Below are 19,886 nucleotides of genomic sequence, written 5' to 3'. Positions count from 1 at the left end.
TGGCAAAGAGGGGACCTGGGGGTATGAAGGGGAATGGGGGCATCAAGGGGAATTGGTGACATGGGGGTGGGGTGAGGGATAAGGGCTAGAGGATCGAACAACCTTTTATACAACTAGGCTAAAGTCTCAGAGAACCGAGGCAGCCTTTCTAGCCAGCTCACCTCGGCTCTCGCCCACTTCCGTGGCTGCTTCTGAACTGCCTCCATCCCATCCCCTACTCCCAGGAATGAAAATATGGCAGGCGGAGGCCCTTTTAAAGGGAAATTTCCCAACTTGAACTTACAGCATCGATGGTCCTCTTTGGTCCTCACACTCACATATCCACTCACACACACTCAAAAGATAGACATGAACACTCCCTCAAACACAAACTCAAACACACACACACAAACACAAACAAGTTCACATTAACACCTACCCTCGCAAATATACACACACATAAATACACACACACTTCCCGATGTATGTACACTCTCACTCACACACACTGACTCACACTCAGACTTAAACAATCACACTGACACTCTCACTCACTTACACTCATATACACATATACAGACACTCTCACACCCACACAAGCACCCAAACACGCAAACATCCAATGCCCCCATACCCTGCTCTCCCCCCAATACCCTGCTCTCCCCCTCCCCCATACCCTGCTCTCCCCTACCCCACATCCTGCTCTCTATCCACACACCATGCTCCCACCCCGAACCCTGCACTGCTCCCCCATACCCTGCTCGTCCTCTCCCCCATACCCTGCTCTCCCCGTCCTCCACACCCTGCTTTCCCCCTCTGCAATACCCTTCTCTCCCCCTCCCCCGTACCCTGCTCTCCCCCTCCCCCGTACCCTGCTCTCCCAATTCCTCCCATTTTCTCAGCTCCTTTGCTAAAAAAACATTTGCTGCCAATTGAAAATGATTGGTGCAATAATTGGGCTATGAACAGCCTCATACCTGATAGTGGCCAATTGTGTTTAACTTCTTTATCCCATTTTCAAGAACTTGTGATGATTGGTCGATATCTTGCAGTATTTGGTTTCCTCCATTCTTAACAAGCACTGGAACAAACGCAGAAACAGTAATCAATGAATAGGCTAATCTAACCAAGGAGGTATAATTAGTCTCTGTACTGTCTGTAATCAGCAGGTAAAGTCCTTATGCGTCCTGCGAGGTGAAGATGACCATGTTCATCATCTGGGGTGTTTGGTAGGGTTCTGGTAGGTATGTAGGTGATTGCTAAGAACCCAGAAGGTTCTGCTACAAATAGGACAGGATACCGCAGACGACTGAGTTTTGGACATGTTGCTGGCTCGGGATTTCCTCTCCTGTTTTCTCTCTGCCTCTGATATGCATGTGCTTTCGAAGGAGTCTGCACTGTTTTCATTTGGTTGTGCCAGGTACAGCGATCCTGGGTGAGCTTCTCCCAGGATTCGAGGTTGATATCAAAACCCCTAAGTGCAGCCTTCAGTGTGTCCTTTTGCGTTTCCTTGGAACAACATGAGAGCGCACCCCAAACTCAAGCTCTCCACAGACTATTCATTTTGGTGAGTGAGGGCCAGGCAGTCTAGTTATATGACCAGCCCAACTCAGTTGTGACTCTCTCTATTTGGTGTGGATGACTGGCATGGGTGCCTGGTATTTTGGCCTGCCATCTGATCTTCAGAAGCTTCCGAAGGCAGCTCAGAATCACAGAATCGTTACGGCATAGAAGGAGGCCATTCAGCCCATCGTGTCTGCACCGGCTCTCAGAGCATTTTAACTTAGTGCCAATCTCCTGCCTTTTCCCCGTAACCCTGTACATTGTTTCTATTTAAATAATCATCCAATACTCTCTTGTATGCCTCAATTGAACCTGCCTCTACCACATGTCCAGACAGTGCATTCCAAACCCTAACTACTCACTGTGTGAAAAAGTTTTTTCTCATCTCGCATTTGCTTCTTTTCAAAACACTTTAAAACTGTGCTCTTTGGTTTTTGATCCATTTATGAGCGAGAACAGTTTCTCCCTATCTGCTCTGTCCAGGCCCCTCATGATTTTGAAAACTTCTATCAAATCTCCTCTTAGCCTTCACTTCTCCAAGAAAAACAGTCCTAGCTTCTCCAATCTTTCCTCATGACTGAAGTGTTTCATCACTGGAACCATTCTTGTAAACCTCTTCTGCACTCTCTCCAATGTGTTCACATCCTTCCTATAGTGTGGTGCCCAGAACTGTACACAATACTCCAGCTGAGGTCTAATCAGTGCCTTAAATAAGTTCATTATAACCTCCCTGTTCTTGTACTCTATGCCCCTATTAATGAAGCCTAGAATACTGTATGCTTTAGAAACAGCTCTCTCTACTTGTCCTGTCACCTTTAATGACTTATGTACATATACACCCAGGTCTCTCTGCTCCTGCACACCCTTTAGAATAGTATCCTTTATTTTATACTGTCTCTCCATGTTCTTTTTACCAAAGTGTATCACCTCACAATTCTCTGCATTGAGCTTCATCTGCCACCTATCTGCCCACTCCACCAATGTGTCCATGTCCTTTTGAAGTTCTACACTGTCCTCCTCACAGTTTCCAATTCTCCCAAGTTTTGCATTGTCCGCAAACTTTGAAATTGTCCCCTGCTCACCAAGATCTTGATCATTAACATATATCAGGAAAAGCAAGGGTCCCAATATCGACCCCTGGGGAACTCCACTACAAACCTTCTTCCAGCATGAAAAATACCCATTAACCATTACTCTGTTTCCTGTCCCTCAGCCAATTTTGTATCCACGTTGCTACTGTCCCTATTATTCCATGACCTATAACTTTCCTCTAGTCTGTTGTGTGGCACTGTATTGAACTTTTGGAAGTCCATATACACCACATCAACGGCCTTGCCCTCATCAACTATCTCTGTTACCTCTTCAAAAAAATCCAGCAAGTCAGTTGGACACGATTTTCCTTTAACCAACCCATTCTGACTCTTCCGAATGAATCCACATTTTTCCATGTGACTATTAATTCTATCCCGAATAATTGTTTCTAGAAGTTTCCCCACCACCGTAGTTAAACTGACTGGTCTGTAATTGTAGGGCAGATCTTTCCAACCTTTTTTGATCAAGGGCGTAACATTTGCAATTCTCCAGTCCTCTAGCACCTCCCCCGAATCCAGGGAATGTTGAAAGATTATTGCCAGTGCCTCTGCAATTTCCACTCTCACTTCCTTCAATATTCTTGGATGCATCTCATCCAGTCCCGATGCCTGATCAACTTTAACTAACGACAGCTTATCCAATACTTCCCCCTTATCAATTTTAAACCCTTAGTGATTGAGTTTCCTCCTCTGTCACTATGGCCTGGGCAGCATCTGCCTCATAGGTAAAGTACTGATGCGAAGTATTCATTTAACATCTCAGCCATACCTCTTGCCTCAATGTATAAATCCCCATGTGTAGGTCCATAATAGGCCCTACTCCTCCTTTCAACACCCTTTTACTATTGATGTGCTTATAGAATACTTTGGGACTTCCTTTTATGTTAGCTGCCAGTCTTTGTTCATAATCCCTCTTTGCTTCTTGTATTTGCTTTTTCACACCCCTTCTGAACCTTCTGTATTCAGCTTGGTTCTCAATTGTATTTGCTACCTGACACCTGTCGTAAGCACACTTTTTTTCCTTTAACTTAATTTCTATCTCATCCAAGGAGCTCTGGATTCGTTTGTCCCACCCTTCCCTTTTGAGGGAACATACCTTGACTGTGCCCAAACCATCTCCTCTTTGATGGTAGCCCATTCTTCAGTTTTTCCCTCCAACCTTTGGTTCCAATCTGTCCGTTCTTTCCCCATTGAAGTCTGCTCTCTGCCAGTTGATTATTCTTACTCTGGATTGACTAATGTCATTTTCCACCGTCATTCTAAACCTTATGATACAATGATCACTGTCCCCTAAATGTTCCCCCACTGTCACTTGATCTACTTGGCCCACCTAATTCCCAAGAACCATGCCTAGCAGTGCCTCCTTTCTTGTTGGACTGGACACATACTGCTGTAGAAAATTCTCCTGAACACAATCTAGGAATGTTTGTCCCTCACTGCCCCTTACACCACCACTATCCCAGTCTATATACTGGTAATTAAATTCCCCCATTATAACTACTCTATGATGCTTACACTTCTCTGTAATTTCTTTGCAGATTTGTTCCTCTATATCCTTCCCACTAGCTGGTCTACATATTACACCGAGCAATGTAATTGCACCCTTCTCATTCCTTAGCTCCAGCCAAACCGATTCTGTCCTTGAATCCTCTAATGCATCCTCTTTCTCCAGTTTTGCAATACTCTCCTTAACCAAAAATGCCGCCCCTCCTCCTTTTCTCCCTTTCCTATCTTTTCTGAACACCTTGTAACCAGGAATATTTAACACCCAGATCTGCCCTTCCTTAAGCCAGGTCTTCATTATTGCCACGACATCATAATCCCACAAGACAATCTGTGCCTGTAACTCCCCAATTTTATTAACTATACTCCATGCATTCACATACATGCAGTGTAACCCTGTTTCATTGCTTGTTCCCTTACTCCAACTCTAGCTTTTAACTTACTATTCTTAATGTTAGTGCTATCTGCCTCTACCAGTATTCTGTCCACCCTGGTATTACTTTCTAATATTCTCTCCTGGTTCCCACACCCCTGCTGAGTTAGTTTAAACCCTCCCCAACAGCACTAGCAAAACGACCCGGAAGGAACTCAGCTCAAATGAAAGTGGTTGAGCTTCTTGGCATGACACTGGTACACAGTCCAAGTGCCACATATATGAGCAGAATGAACAGGACTATTACTCTATAGACTCTGTTTGGTATTGAGACTTACTCCTCTTCATTCCCAGAATGATGTTTGATATTCCTGTTCCTATATTCCTAAGTCTGCCGAAGACTACATCTGCTTTGACAATTTTTGCACTTGTCTCATTGTCAACATAGACAGCTCAAGAGAGTGTGCTGCCAAGATAAGTGAATTGATCTGCTGCTGACAGGTTCTGGCCATAGGCTGAAACCTTGGGCTTGAGGTAAGAATTTCCTGGAGCAGGCTGGTACATTACTTAAGTCTTCTTTGTGCTGATCGGAAGGCTGAAGTTGTTGCATGCATTAGAGAAAACATCCATGCTATTTGCATATCCAGCTCTGAACCCTCAGCTAGTGCACAGACATCAGCAAACAGGAAATCACAAACTATGTCCTTGCAGACTTTGGTCTTTGCCTCGAGTCATCTCAGATTGAGCAGGTGCCCGTCCAGGCAATATCAAATTTCAAAGCCAGGATCACCAACATGGAAGGCAGATTCCTGTCCATGCGATATCTGATTTTGATGCCAGGAAAACCAACATGGAAAGCAGAGAGCATAGCAGAGAAAAAAATGCCCCATTGCCAGAACTTTCCAACAAGCATCAAGATGTAGCTTGGCAGGTGGTGGGAAAGGCCCTCCCCGTCAGATCCTTCCAACACGCCAGGAGTCTCACCCCCTCTGCACGTTGCCCTCGAGGTGACTGTGGTGGGGACGAGACCATTGTTCACCTCCTTGTGGATGGTGCCTTTGCAAAGAAGGTCTGGAGAGAGATGCAGTGGTTTCTGTCGAGGTTCATCCCGAGCAGTTCTGTGACACAGGACTCTGTGCTCTACAGGCTGTTCCCAGGGACACACACCAAGCCAAACATCAACTGCAGCTGGAGGATCATCAACTCGGTGAAAGACACTCTTTGGTCTGCCTGAAACTTGTTGGTCTTCCAGTGCAAAGAGTTGTCTCCGACCGAGTGTTGCAGACTGGCACATTCCAAGGTCCGGACTACATGCTGAGGGACGCACTGAAGCTTGGGGCAGCCGCCACAAAGGCGCAGTGGGGAAAGGTCGCTGTCTAAGACCTTTCTGCCATGGTGCATTGAGGGACTGGGAACTGTTTAGAGCCCCTCGGGCTGTTCAGCACAAAATGAATGTATGCATTGAATACTAATTGTATTATAATTGTATTGAAGCACCTGAGAGTGCAACATGATGTATGTTGATAACTCCAATACCATTGTCTGATTGTCTGCATTGACCATATCGAAATGATTGTAATATTCATTGATTGTATTGATGCACTTCGTGTCAAAGTTGAATCTGATTGTACTTTTGTGATGGTGATTTAGAAATGTTTTGTAATATTCTTCCAGATATTTTATGAATAAAGTAAATTTTTCAAAAAAAAACAAGAAAGTTAGTGCTAGCTGTTTAACTCCATTAGTGACTGGGAATGAGTCAGAAGACTCACTGTCACCCAGAACAGACACGAGCATGCCATCATGGAATTGTCAAATGTGATATATTTCTCAGGCCAGCTGAATTTCTCCATTATCTTCCAAAGGCCCTCAAGGCTGACCATGTCAAAGGTCCTGGTCAGGTCCACAGATGTGGTGTAGAGCTCCATGTTCTGTTCTTGGCATTTCTGCTGGAGCTATCTAACTGCAAACACCATATCATTGGTTCCTCGACCTTTTCTGTAACCTCACCAACTCTGGCAGCAAATCCTGGTCGAGATGTTGCAATAAGGGGTTCAGAAGGATTCTGGTGAAGATTTTACCAGCAATGGAGACGACTGAGATTTCTCTATGACTGATGCAAGGTTGGCAAGTTCCTTTCCACTTTGTACAGGTGGACAACGGAGCATCTTTGTGTTCATATGGGATGGTTCCTTGCTCTCACGTAGCCTAAAAGATTTCAGTGAGCTTCTTGACCAGGCATTGACCTTCAGCCTTGTAGACCTCAGCTCTGGGATAGCATTAGCTTCTGGAACTTTGCTGTTAGGCAGGAATTTAATTACGTTTATCATTTCTAACAGCATGGGAGGGTCACCAGAGTCAACTTGCCAACCAATCAGCACCCATTTTCTCCTGCAATATACATTTTTGTGATTGTTTGAAATTTGGCATTCTTGTACTTGTCCTGATGAATGCATGGCCGAAAGCTTCAGCAACATGGCTCTCCTTTCAGCAATATTCAAGTTCTGGACTAAATAATAAACATATTGTGCAGCATTCCATAAACCACCTCCACACTCAGTGATCAGATTTGATCTGGCAGTGATCTCAAAAGCCTTCATTCGTCTTCACTTTTTCCTCTGTGACCAAGAAGATATGAGACAACCTATTTCTTCTGGTATTTTCTGCTATCTCTGTAACCTCTTCGGCCCTGTGATGCTCTGAGATCTCTGCTCTCCTCTAATTCTGACCTCTAGCACATCCTCCACTTTCTTTGCTGTACCATCGGCAGCCATACCTTTATCTGCCTGGCCCCCTAAGCTTTGGAATTCTCTCCCTAAACCTCTCCACCTGTCCTTCCTTAAAACCTACCTCTTTGACCAAGCTTTGGGTCATCTAGCCTAATAGCTCCATATGAGACTTGGTGTGTGTTCTTTTTGCCTTATTATACTCTGCAAAGTGACTTTGGATAGTTTTATTTTGTCAAAGGCTCTATATAAACAGAAGTTGTTATGTTTACACTTTTTGTAACAAAAACCTTTTTTGTAACATTGGAGAGGCCATTAACCTCACCCAGTGTGGAGGTTTCTATTAGTCCACTCCCATTGGACAAGTATCCCACAGAATGTCAACCTAGTGGTCCGAAGCCAGAGCTCTGTTATCCTGGCTTCAGTAACTTTTATTACTGGAACATTAGTTTCTATTTCAGTATGTGAAGCTGTTTTAATAAAGAATAGCAAGGGCCATTGGAATTTGTCTGGATCCATTGATTTTAGATGCCCCAGTCCTGGAAAGGAGATTTAAACTAAAATTGAATTGAAAATACAAGAGGGAAATTACCCAGGTCAATATCTTCCATTTGGAACCTCTGTGAGTAGCCGTATTTGTTGAAGAATGCCTCAAAAATCTTCTCCTTTGCTTGTCCTATAGTGTCACAATCCAGAACATCTACTTCAAGAGTGGGCTTGCTATCCAGATCATTTTCATCATCAGCCACAATGTTCAGTTGAAATGAAACATCCAGTTTCTGCCAGGAGAGAGATCACACTGTAATAAGCCTCAAGACATTAAAGACTATCTCTGCCATTTCATCATTATGCCCTTAACCTCCTGGTCTGAAAACATAGCATTGAGTGAGGAATCATTCCTCAATAATAAAACTGAAGAACAGCGTAGCAAGAATTCAAATATTATGAGGGTTATTTCAGAAGATTATGGACAATTATAAATTTGTTCATGGCAGAAAGTATCAATGTCGATTATGATATTTTATACAATTACTGGATGAAGACAGAAGTAAGTTTGAGGAACTAACACTGCTGTGGAGCAGCTACTCCAGGTGGCAAAGCCTCCGATTTTGTACATTTATAATTTGCATCTCATGTGACTGGTGTCTGAAAAATGTCACAATGATCTTTCAGACTGTGAACTGCTGGCAGCTTTCCCAGGGTGGATCTTTAGAAGATTTCTGACAAAGTCCCCATGTCCCATCACATAAACCATTTATAAATGGCTTTGAAGACATTCCTGTTAATGTCAGAATTGTCACTGATTCAAGTTACACAGTCAAGTGAGAAATAAAGAGACTGTAAGAGCCCCATTGCAACAGTTGAGCAGAATTGGACAATGTGTGCCTCACAGGTCACACCAGCGTAGCTCTTTCTGGCTTCACACTCATACTGTGGTCTGCTGTTGGATGGTTGTTAGGTGCCTCCCCTCTACCCCCTCCCATTATACTCGCATCTTCTAGTAGAGTTTGTTCAAGGAGTTGCTGGATTTTCCTGCCTCCCAGCTCAGTGAGCTATGCAGATTGCCTGCTGTATTCTGATGAGGCACAAGCCTAATATCAGTTCCGGCGTCCTGCATTCACCAGGATGATACCAGGGTTGAATTATGAGGACAGGTTGCATACAGGAGTCTTGTATTCTCTTCAGCATAGAAGGAGGTGATCTAATTGAGGTATTTAAATGATTAAAAGATTAGGGTAGATAGGGAGAAAATATCTCCTCTGGTGGGGAGTCCAGAACAAGAGGGGATAAACTTAAAATTAGAGCCAGGCCGTTCACACAAGCTCTGGAACTCTCTCCCAGCAAAAAGCTGGTGAGGTTGGAGGTCAATTGAAAATTTTAGAACTGGAATTGGGATACTTCTGTTAGGTGAGGGTATTATGAGTTAAGGAACCAAGATGGAGTTCAGATACAAAACAGCCATGATCTGGTCCTGTTCTTATCATTCCAATGGTTAGGCACAGTGAATGGACTGTTGACTTCATGGCTGATTTGGGCCAAGTTTTAAACAGCACACCACTTCCCCACCCCTGACTAATCACTCATAGAACAGGAAGCATAGCTCTGAGTTTGATCCAATTCGAGAGTCATAACAAAACCTCACAACAGCTCTGAGATGTACAATGTACTTAAATGTCAGTGAGTCTCTGTTGGTCACAATCTAGTCTCTGACTCAGAAGGCTATGGATTCACAGCCTGCTCATGTGCATTTTGGGTCCACACTCCAGTGAGGTACTTAAGGTGTGCTGCACTGTCAGAAGTGTCGGCTGTGAAATTCAATAACCCCAGCAAATAGGTGTGGGGATCGTGATGCTTCTGATGCAGCCAGCATACAAAATTTGTGTGGCTTTCTAATTTACGCCAGGGCTATGTTTGCTGTTGAGTGGCTGCACGCTTCAGCAGGAAGTGCAAAATTGTGAGGACTGCACCATTTAAAGCTAGCCTGCCCTAAAGGGGAGGTGCATTCTGGCTGGAGCAAGTGCTGGAAGTCATTCCACAACTGATTCTGCTCTGTGAAAGACACAGGAATGGGCCAACATGGCAGACAGTGTGCACCAGTGGAGAGGAGGAGAAAAGTCATTCATGCACAGGAGGCCCTCCAGACAAAGCTTACAATGGCAGTGGGAGTAGATAGCTGTAGCAATAACTGCCAGGACTTTCACCTTTCGGACCTGGATACAGTGCTGCAAGAAGCTCAATGACCTCACACGAGCAGTCAAGGTCAATGGGTGTATCTTCAAATGTCATATTCCACCAACTGCATCACTAGTTTCACACACTGGTCCACGCCCCATAAACCCCACTGCTCATCTACCAACAATATCAATCAGGACTCATTTCTAACATTCATAGCTTCACCCCACCCTCACACACTCAGCACTGCTGCAAATCTCATACCAGCTTCTCACAGCTTGCACACATTGCCAGCTATTCACCAGTGACAATCACATCACCTAAACACATTGCACTACACTCACTGACAGACTTTCCTCTCTCTCTCTGTTGCAGGATAAGATAGCACACAACTACAGACAGTAGGATCTACCCAGTGGGGGTCAGGTACAGCTGCATGTCCTCCCGCTGATGGAGGAGATGGTGGTCACCATCATTGCAGTGGCCGTGACCAAGGCTGTGACCAGTAGCGGAGCTGAATGATGATAGTATGCTTTAACCCTCCTTCTTATACCCCACTTACCCCTTACCCGACACTCCCTTCTGTTTACAAGCTGCTGATGGTGTAAGTATTCACCACGTGTTCACCCCTCTCCCCTCACCACAATCCTATCCTTGTGCCTTTCTCCTTCCAAATACCCAAATACAGCAACCTGGTCAGGCATTGATGGAAGAGCCACAAGTCAGTGGTGAATGCTCTTACTTTCACACCCATCAGCACAGATATTATCACTGCAAATACTTTCATGGCTAGCATAGAGACAGGATGTGCATCTATCTGCTGCCCTTATCCTTCTAGATGATGGCAGTCATGGGTTTGGAAGATGCTGTTGAAGGAGCCTTGGTGAATTCCTGCAGTGCATCTTGTAGATGGTACACACTGCTGCTACTGTGCGTTGGTGATGGAGGGAGTGAACATTTGTAGATGGGGTGCCAGTCACGTGGGCTGCTTTGTCCTGGAAGGTGTCAAGCTTCTTGAGTGTTGTTGGAGCTGCACTCATCCAGGCAAATGGGGAGTATTCCTCACATTCCTGACTTGTGCCTTGTAGATGGTGGACCGACTTTGGGGAGCCAGGAGGTGAGTTACTTGTCGCAGGATTCCTAGCCTCTGACCTGCTCTTGTAGCCACAGTATTTATATGGCTGGTCCAGTTCAGTTTCTGGCCAAAGGTAACCCCCAGGATGTTGATAGTGGGGGATTCAGTGATGTTAATGCCATTGAGCATCAAGGGGTGATGGTTGGATTCTCTCTTGTTGGAGATGGTCATTGCCTGACAATTGTGTGGTGCGAATGTTACTTGCCACTTGTCAGCCCAAGCCTGGATATTGTCCAGGTCTTTCTGCATTTGGACATGGACTGCTTCAGTATCTGAGGAGTTGTGAATGGTGCTGAACATTGTGCAATCATCAGCAAACATCCTCACTTCTGACCTTATGATGGAAGGAAGGTCATTGATGAAGCAGCTGAAGATGGTTGGGCCAAGGACATTACCCTGAGGAACTCCTGCAGTGATGTCCTGGAGCTAAGATGACTGACCCCCAACAACCACAGCCATCTTCCTCTGTGCTAGGTCTGACTCCAACCGGCAGAGAGTTTTCCCTATGATTCCTATTGATTTCCAGTTTTGCTCGGGCTCCTTGATGCTGCACTGTCAATAGAAACCTTGATGTCAAGGGCAGTCACTCTCACCTCACCTCTGGAATTCAGCTCTTTTGTCCATGACTGAGCTGCTGCCAGGGCAGGGGAAAGGGTAACCCAGGTTCCAGCTCACCAGGGGGCCACGGTTGCACACGAGCTCTGCTGCAGAGGACTCAGATGAGGAATTCGATGGGCCAGGTTCCAGAAGAAGGCTGATGGGTATACACAACAAAATGCTTGGTGCACTGGGAAATCTGCCAGGAAGCCAGTGGTCAATGTCAAGGAGCAATAAGGAGTCTGGTAGGAACTTGGCACAGGACTTTGCACAGGGTTGAGAGCAGAACCTTTCCAGTGTGAAAGAGGTGACCAACTCCATTAACACACTGTGGACCCACCATGATGCAGCATCGGATAGCCAATGTCTCAGCTTCCATTGCAGCTCAAAGAGAAGCCACCCAATGTCTAGGTGCTGCAGTGGAGGCTTTGGTTGCTCGGATGTAAGCTCAGCTTGCTGCCACCATGGCTGTGAATACCAGTGTTCAATGAGGTTTGCAGGATGTCACAGTAGTCTAACCAATCTGTCCAACCAAGATTACTAGAATTGCTGAAGGACATTCCAGGGGTTAGCAGAAGCTTCATGGAGCACAAACTGCTGTCCTCTCTCAGGGTGGCAGCATTTGTCCTTCCTTCGTTGCCATTGCACCAGTTTCTTTCAGCCAATCAGACCAGATTGCAGCTGTCCATGCCCAGATAGTGCAGTGAAGTAGGGTCTTCTAGGCCCAGTGTTGCAGCCTCCCCCCAGTTAAAGTCAGCAGCCTTCCAGCAGCCATGCTGGATCCACTGGGGTAGCGCTGTGTAGGGGTATAGGACAGGCAAAGTATATGGAAGACTGGCATTAAGGGAATGCAATTTGGCCTGGTTTGATTTAGAAATTTGATTTAGACTGTTTGTTTTGTGGTGGTTTTTATTTTAGCATTGTGACCAAGTGGACAGTATGATGTTCAGTGACAGAGGGAAGGGCAAGGTGTGGGACTATTACTCAATGGGGAATTGGGGTTGCATTCATTGGTACCATAGTTGGATGAACTGATCACGGACAGCCAGACCAGATGGGGCAATGCTGGTTTCTGCCTCCTCCTCCGTCCTAGATTGTCACTGTAGAGGTAGTGGCAAGGTATGTACTCTCATGATGGCGATACAACCTGTACAGCATGCAACAAACCAACACGAATCTTGACATAGAACCATAGAAAAGCTATGGTACAGAAAGGCCATTCAGCCCATTGTGTCTGCACCGGCTGAAAAAACTAGCCCCCCATTCTTCCAGCACCCTGTCCTTAGCTTTACAGGTTACAGCACTTCAGGTGCAGGCCCAGGTACCTTTTAAATGAGTTGAGGGTTTCTGCCTCAACCACCAATCTGGGCAGCCAATTCCAAGCGTGTACCACCCTCTCAGTGAAAAAGATTTTCCTAATATCCCCTCTAATCCTTCTCCCAATCACCTTCCGCTAATCACCTTAAATCTGTGCCCCCCGGTAATTGACCTCTCCACTAGGGGAATCAAGTCTTCCCTGTCTACTCTGTCTAGGCCACTTGTCATTTTGTACACCTCAATCAAGTCTCCCCTCAGCCTCCTCTGTTCTAAAGAACACAATCCCAGCCTACCTGATCTTTCCTCACAGCTGCAATTTTCAAGCCCTGGCAACATTCTTGTAAATCTTGTGCTCTGCCAAGTGTTGCAGGAACCCTGCAGATCCAGAGTGATCCAGGTCATGGAGGCGTTGTTTAAGCACTATAATATTCTGGCCAATAACATTCCATGGGGCTTTCATTATGTGCATGCTGCCCAAATGTGTGTACGTTGCACATTAGAGTCATGAGGCAGGTGGTCAGTGGATAGCCCTTGTCGCCTAGTAGCCACCCTTTGGTTTGCCGAGGTGGTTCCAATGGATCTGGTACAGGGACTGCCACAGAATAAAGGCGCCTGATTGTTTCCAGGATTCTGGCCGTTGACTCGCATGATACACTGAGTATGGTCACAAATCAGCTGGACATTGAGGGAGCGGAATCCCTTTCAGGTGCGGTATATCTCAGAATTGACATGCAGCACTGGCAAAGCAACATTTGTGTGCCACACCCTGCATCATGAGAAATCCTACAATCCTCACAAAGCCACGTCCTCACTCTCTCTGGTAAGAAAGAATGAAATATTTTCAGCTCCCTTGGAATACATAGCCTCTCTGACCTCCCTTAAGCAACACTGCATCCTGACTTGGAACTATATCACCGTTCCTTCACCGTCGTGGGATGAAAATCCTGGAACTCTCTTCCCAGCAGCAACACTGCGGTGGATGTACCTACACCACATGGACTACAGCGGTTCAAGAAGGCGGCTCACCACCACCTTCTCAAGGGCAGTTGGGATGAGCAACAAATGCTGGCCCAGCCAGCACAGCTCATAGCCCATGAAAGAATTAAAAAAAACAGCGGACAGCAAACCAGGAGAAGGTGCAAATGACACCTGCTTCAGCCTAGACCAGAAACAAAGAATTTCTTGTTCATGGTCACTCTCACAGCCACTGGCATTGCCATCCTCATCCTGCTTTGAGGCTGTAGGTTTGGCTGCAGCAGGTGGTAGATTTCAGTGAAGAAACAGTGATGTCTGGCCCACTGTTCATTGCTGAGGAGAATTGTTCCCTGAACACCCCAGGAGATTACGGCCTCTTGGTGGAACCCTTCTTCCCTCTTCCTCCTCCCTGTTCCAGCATCTTGTCCTGCTCTGTGTCACCTCTGTTCATTTTCCCTGTCATGTTGAGGATGCAAATTATGCACCTATGTCTAGAAGTAAGTGACCTGTGCAGAATCCTTGAAGTCAGGGCAAAGTCCTACAGCACATGCTACCCCACTCTGTACAGGCTTCAGCAATATTAAACAACTCTGAAGACCAACGTACACCTCTGCAATTGCAGCAAGAGCCAATAGAAATCAATCAGCAACTAAGTTGAAATGAGTTGATGAGTCCTTTAAATAGCGCTGGGTAGGGTGTCTTTGCTGCTGCTGAACGTGTGTTCAGCTGTGCAAGGTTAATAGAGGGCTTCAGCTGGAGTATTGAGGTCCAAAATGGCGGCGCTGGTGTCCAATCAATGTTCCATGGTGTGCCTAATGTGCATACTTCCGGTGGGTTCTCCTTCATAAAAATGGCATCAAGCATAGCCAGCACCAAAATAGTGTGTGCCTGCTGCAGACATCATTTTTGGAGGCAAAACGGCACTTGTGGCGCTGAGAAACTGGGCACTACGGAGATGAATTTCACACCCGTCACCTTTCAGATAAGATGTTAATTTGAGAACAATTTGGAATTCAACTGGGAATTCTGTGGCCAAATTCCTCCATCAGCCAAAAACACGTGCATTGGTTACTTATTTTGCTGCTGATCTGCAAGATTCAACTAATTGGAAAGTGGCTTTCACATTTGTCTACACTGCACTTTGAGGTAATTCACCGTATGTGACGTGCTTTAGGTCTATTTGGAGAGATGTTAACATCCTACATAAATGTCCTACATTTCCTCTGTGCCAAGATGCACACAGATGTTGGGAGCAGTTTGTCCACTGATCAAAAGAAAAACAATCTACTCTAGTATATAAATGGAACCATTTCCACACACAGTAACACAAGACCGGGGCAAAGTGGTTAAAAAAAAGGAACTGATGTAGTTAACTTCATCATTTTGTCAGGGGTGTGATTTTGCAGAATTAAACCATTAAACCAACAGGACTGAGGAAAGCAGAACAACTATTACTGATCATCTGAAATCAGGGCTCAAAAAGAAAGAACTTACACCTCTCCCTACTGTCTTTCACAACCTCAGGATGTCCAAAGAAATACTTTTTGAACTGTGGTTACTCTTGTAAGGTGGGAAACATAGCAGGCAATTTTCCCAAAGAAAGCTGCCACAAACAGCAATGTAATTACTAGACCATTTTGCTTTAGGTTTTAGTTGAGGGTTAAATGTTGATCAGGACACTTGGGGACTGGGAAATTCACAAATTTCCAGGCAATTTTTATGTCTGCCTGAGAGGACGGACAGGGCCTCAATTTAACACCTCATTTGAAAGACAGCACCTCTGGAAGTTCCCTCAGTACTACAATGGAGTGTCACCTTAGATTATGTGCTCAAGCCTCTGGAGTGAGACTTGATTTGAACCCACAAACTTCAGCCCGATAGTTCAGAGTGTTATCACTGATCCACTGTGCTATCAATGCTCCTTTCCAATTCTCTGAGGGTGATCACTCATGTGGGGTACAGCTCAGTAACCACTAGCTCCCACTTTCTCTCCCTTTGTACATGGTTCCCACATACTCTTGCTGACACTTTTTTATACATCGTGCTCCCTTAATCATTCTTTCTGTAACTCTCTCCTTCCCTCTGTCTTTCCCCATGCGCCTACCTATTTTCTCAATAAGTGTCTCTATCTTTCCATCTCGCAGCCATTTGGGGAAACTGAAGGCTCACTCATTAACCCCATGAATATTCAGTTATTGCACATTCCAGGTTGTCTTGGCAAAGGATGTGGGGAAGGGGTGAGATTTTCCATGCTGATTATACTGAACTTGTCAGCAGGTCTCACCTTCACAGTTTGAGGCAATTGTGAGCATCTCATGGAAAAACAAAATCATAGGTGTGGCAGTCCTCTCAAAAGGCAAAGCTCCCAAGTGTGTTGGCGCTGAGGTAACCTAGCTGGCTCAGCCAGGCTGGAAGATGGTCGCATACCTAAGGATTTTCTGCATGGTGAGGTAGCCAGAGCCAGACGACCAGTGAGACACCCAAAGCTCAGCTTCAAGAATGTTTGCAAGCATAAAATGAATGCCATAAACATCGACTTTTGCACTTGGGAGACACTGGGTGACAACAGAGGAAAATGGCGTTTGCCACCATGGTCATCAGTGCCGACAGCAGCTTGGAAACAGATGCCAACACCAAAAACAACCACAGCGACACCGTATAACCACTTCACATGCGGCACTTGCGGCAGAGCCTGCCTCACACAGATTGGTCGCTTCAGCCATAAGCAGAAAAGCGCCATGGTGAAACTTTCTCCATCCCCATCGGATTTTATTTGTTGCATTGTCCCTCATGCAGATGGAAGAATGCTGATGACAATGCCAAGAGCACCAGAGCTCTGCCCAAGTGTCCTGGCTAATATTTCTACCTCAAGCAACATCAAAAGCAGATAACTGGACTAAATTTCGGGCATTCACAAGAGGTGGTAGAACATTGGCTGAAGGGCACCCAGTTTACATGGGCAGTTCCCACTATAACTGTGGACATTGGAATTTATAATAGAAAAGCTGATAGGAGTCAAAACCAGTTGATGGTTTTTAATATATTATTTAGACGATTGCTCAATTAGAGCTTGTTTGGCTGTTTACTTATTCTCCTCAGCTTTTTATGAACAGATAAGATACTTAATTACTTAGGCTTTTGATAAAGTCCCATACAGGAGGTGAGGAAACAAAATTAGAGCACATGGGATTGGGGGAAATATACTGGTACTGATTGAGAATTGGTTAACAGACAGAAAACAGAGAGTAGGAGTAAACGGATCATTCTCAGGATGGCAGGCTGTTACTCATGGGGTACCACAAGGATCCCTGCTAGGTCCACAGCTGTTCACAATCTATATAAATGATTTGGGTTTGGGGCCCAAATATAATATTTCCAAATTTGATGATGACACAAAACTAGGTGGTAAGTTGTGAGCAGGATGCAAGGAGGCTTCAAGGGGACTTGGACGGGCGAAGTGAGTGGGCAAGAACATGGCAGATGGAATATAATGTGAATAAATGTGAAGTTATCCACTTTGGGAAGAAAAAAACAGAAAGGCAGGGTGTTTCTGAAATGGTGAGAGATTGGTAAGTATTAATGTCCAAAGGGACCTGAGTATCCTTGTTCCTGAGTCACTAAAAGCTAGCATGCAGGTGCAGCAAACAATTAGGAAGGCAAATGGTATGTTGGCCTTCACCACAAGGGGATTTGAGTACAGGAGTAAAGATGTCTTGCTGCAACTGTATAGATCCTTGTTGAGACTGCGCCTGGAGTATCATGTACAGTTTTTGTCTCCCTATCTAAGGAAGGATATTTGCCATAGAGGGAGTGCAACGGAGATTCACCAGACTAATCCCTGGGATGTCAGGCTTGGTTTACAAGGGGGGATTGAGGAAACTGGGTCTGTATTCTCTAGAGTTTCAAAGAATGAGAGTGATCTTGAAACTAACAAAATTCTTACAAGACGTGACAGGGTAGATGTGGATAGGATGTTTTCCCTGGCTCTAGTGAGTCTAGAACCAGGGGACACAGTCTCAGAATAAAGGGTAGGCCATTTATGACTGAGATGAGGAGGAATTTCTTCACTCAGTGGGTAGTGAATCTTTGGAATTCTCTACCCCAGACGGCTGTGGAAGCTCAATCACTGAGCGTGTTCAAGACAGAAATTGATAGATTTATGGATAATAATGATATCAAAGGATATGGAGATAGTGTGGGAAAGTGGCATTGATGTAAATAATTAGCCATGATCTAATTGAATGGTGGAGCAGGATCGATAGGCTGAATGGCCTACTCCTACTCCAACTTCCTTAAAATTTTAGGGTTGAAGGTGAACTTTCTAATTTCACCCTTTCGCATTTTAAACACTAATATCGCAACTTCTTTACAATCTTAGCTGGATCAAAAATGGGAGCTTCTATAATTCTCCATTAGCTCATGAGGAAGATCTAACTTGTGGCAATATTACATTATATTAAAACCTTGTCAACAGGAGATTGAATCACAGTGTGAAGTAGTAGATAATATCATTTCCTGGAATAATTCTCATCAATTCTGGGTTAATGATAAATTCATCAAAATAAAGATGCAGACAAACATTTTAAGAGTTATGACACTATTTGAAAATTAAATGCTATTACACAGTAACAATACATATAAACCAGGAAAGTAAATTCTCAGTTTAGTGGCAGCAAAGAGTTTTATCTTTATGCAATTAATGACGATTAATTAACATGTGCAGATGAGTTTTCTGATTAAAATTGTACTTACCAGAGTTTTAAAGTCTGTGACCTCCCACAATAGCCAGTCTTCGTTTAGTGTGTGCAATGCCTTACCACTAACTGCATCCACTGGACCCAGGCTGATCCTTTGCTTTATTGCCGACACAAGCTTAAATAATGGCTCTCCGACAGATTCCTGCATTTAGAAAGGCAACAACTCTCATGAGAAATGCATATCAGCCATTTTATGAAACCTGGTTATTAAAAAGAAGAAATTCTTGTATAGCACCTTTCAAGACCTCAAGACATTCTCAAAAGGCTTTACAGACAATTAAGTACTTTTTGAAGTTTGGTCACTGCAGTGCTGTGGGAAACACAATAGTCAAGGGAGCCACAAACAGCAATTTGATAATGACCATATCATCTGTTTTAATGAAGCTGACTGAGGAATATACATTTGTCAGGGCACCAGGGACAACTCCCCTGTTCCTCTTTTGATATTGTCATGGGATTTTCTATGGGCAGACTGATTCCCTGTTAGATATTTCACCTGAAAGACAGAACCTCTGACAGTGCAGCACTCTCTCAGCATTGCACTGGAGTGTCAGCCTGGATTACATGTCCAAGTGTTTGGAATGGGTTTGATGACTTTTCCCCCAATATCTTTTGGATCTTTGTTTAGAATTGACACTTGGGAGAGAATTTTCTTCCCATCGGCGGGGGTTGTGCGTGGGCGAACATGTACCTGATCGGCACCCCCAATTGGGTCGGCACTGCCATTTTACATGGGTGGGCAAATTAAGGCCTGCCCAGCGTGATGTGCACCTGGAAGCGCTGTGTGCACCCTGTGCGGGTGATGGGGAGGGTTCCCTGAGTTGGGAGTGTGCTCTTCTGCGCCTGCATGCGGAAGAGCTCAGAAACCTCCCTGAGGCACAGGGGCGCCTCAGGGAGATAAGTTTTAAGTTTTAAAAATTTTAATAAAGAAAAATAACTTTAAGACATGTCCCCTCGTGTGACAGTGTCACATGAGCTGGGACATGTCAATGAACTTTATTGATAAAATTTATTTAATTTATAAATCCTTCATGAAACCTCATCCCGCCCATGGATGAGGTTCCATGAAAAATGCAAAGGTTGGACAGGCAGCTTTCTCAATAGCCTTAATTAGTTAATTAATGGCCTCAACAGGCCTTTGACAGTTTGGCGGGCATGCATCTGACTTGGCTGCGCGCCCGCCAAACTGAAAATCTA

The 19,886-nt window shown here is 44.8% G+C and overlaps 2 protein-coding genes across 2 annotated transcripts in view; one reads left to right on the top strand and one right to left on the bottom strand.

The window, feature by feature from the left end:
• LOC144687485 (centrosomal protein of 83 kDa-like) overlaps nt 1-6,166 on the top strand; it is a 101,076-nt gene extending 94,910 nt beyond the window's left edge. The window contains exon 17 of the mRNA XM_078553690.1: nt 4,958-6,166. The gene's annotated coding sequence lies outside the window, so the exon portion shown is untranslated. The remainder of the gene's footprint in view (nt 1-4,957) is intronic.
• The window catches only part of plxnc1 (plexin C1), a 139,555-nt gene that overhangs the window by 16,783 nt on the left and 102,886 nt on the right, over nt 1-19,886 (bottom strand). Inside the window, exons 24-26 of the mRNA XM_078553689.1 lie at nt 18,685-18,831; nt 7,828-8,014; nt 957-1,060 (exon numbers count right to left, since the gene is read on the bottom strand). Coding sequence (XP_078409815.1) covers nt 957-1,060; nt 7,828-8,014; nt 18,685-18,831 — 438 coding nt within the window. The remainder of the gene's footprint in view (nt 1-956; nt 1,061-7,827; nt 8,015-18,684; nt 18,832-19,886) is intronic.

Source organism: Cetorhinus maximus, chromosome 12 (assembly GCF_964194155.1).
Source record: "Cetorhinus maximus chromosome 12, sCetMax3.hap1.1, whole genome shotgun sequence".
Taxonomy (NCBI): Eukaryota; Metazoa; Chordata; class Chondrichthyes; order Lamniformes; family Cetorhinidae; genus Cetorhinus; species Cetorhinus maximus.
Note: the sequence above shows the minus strand (reverse complement) of the source record. Positions and strands in the feature narration are given on the sequence as shown.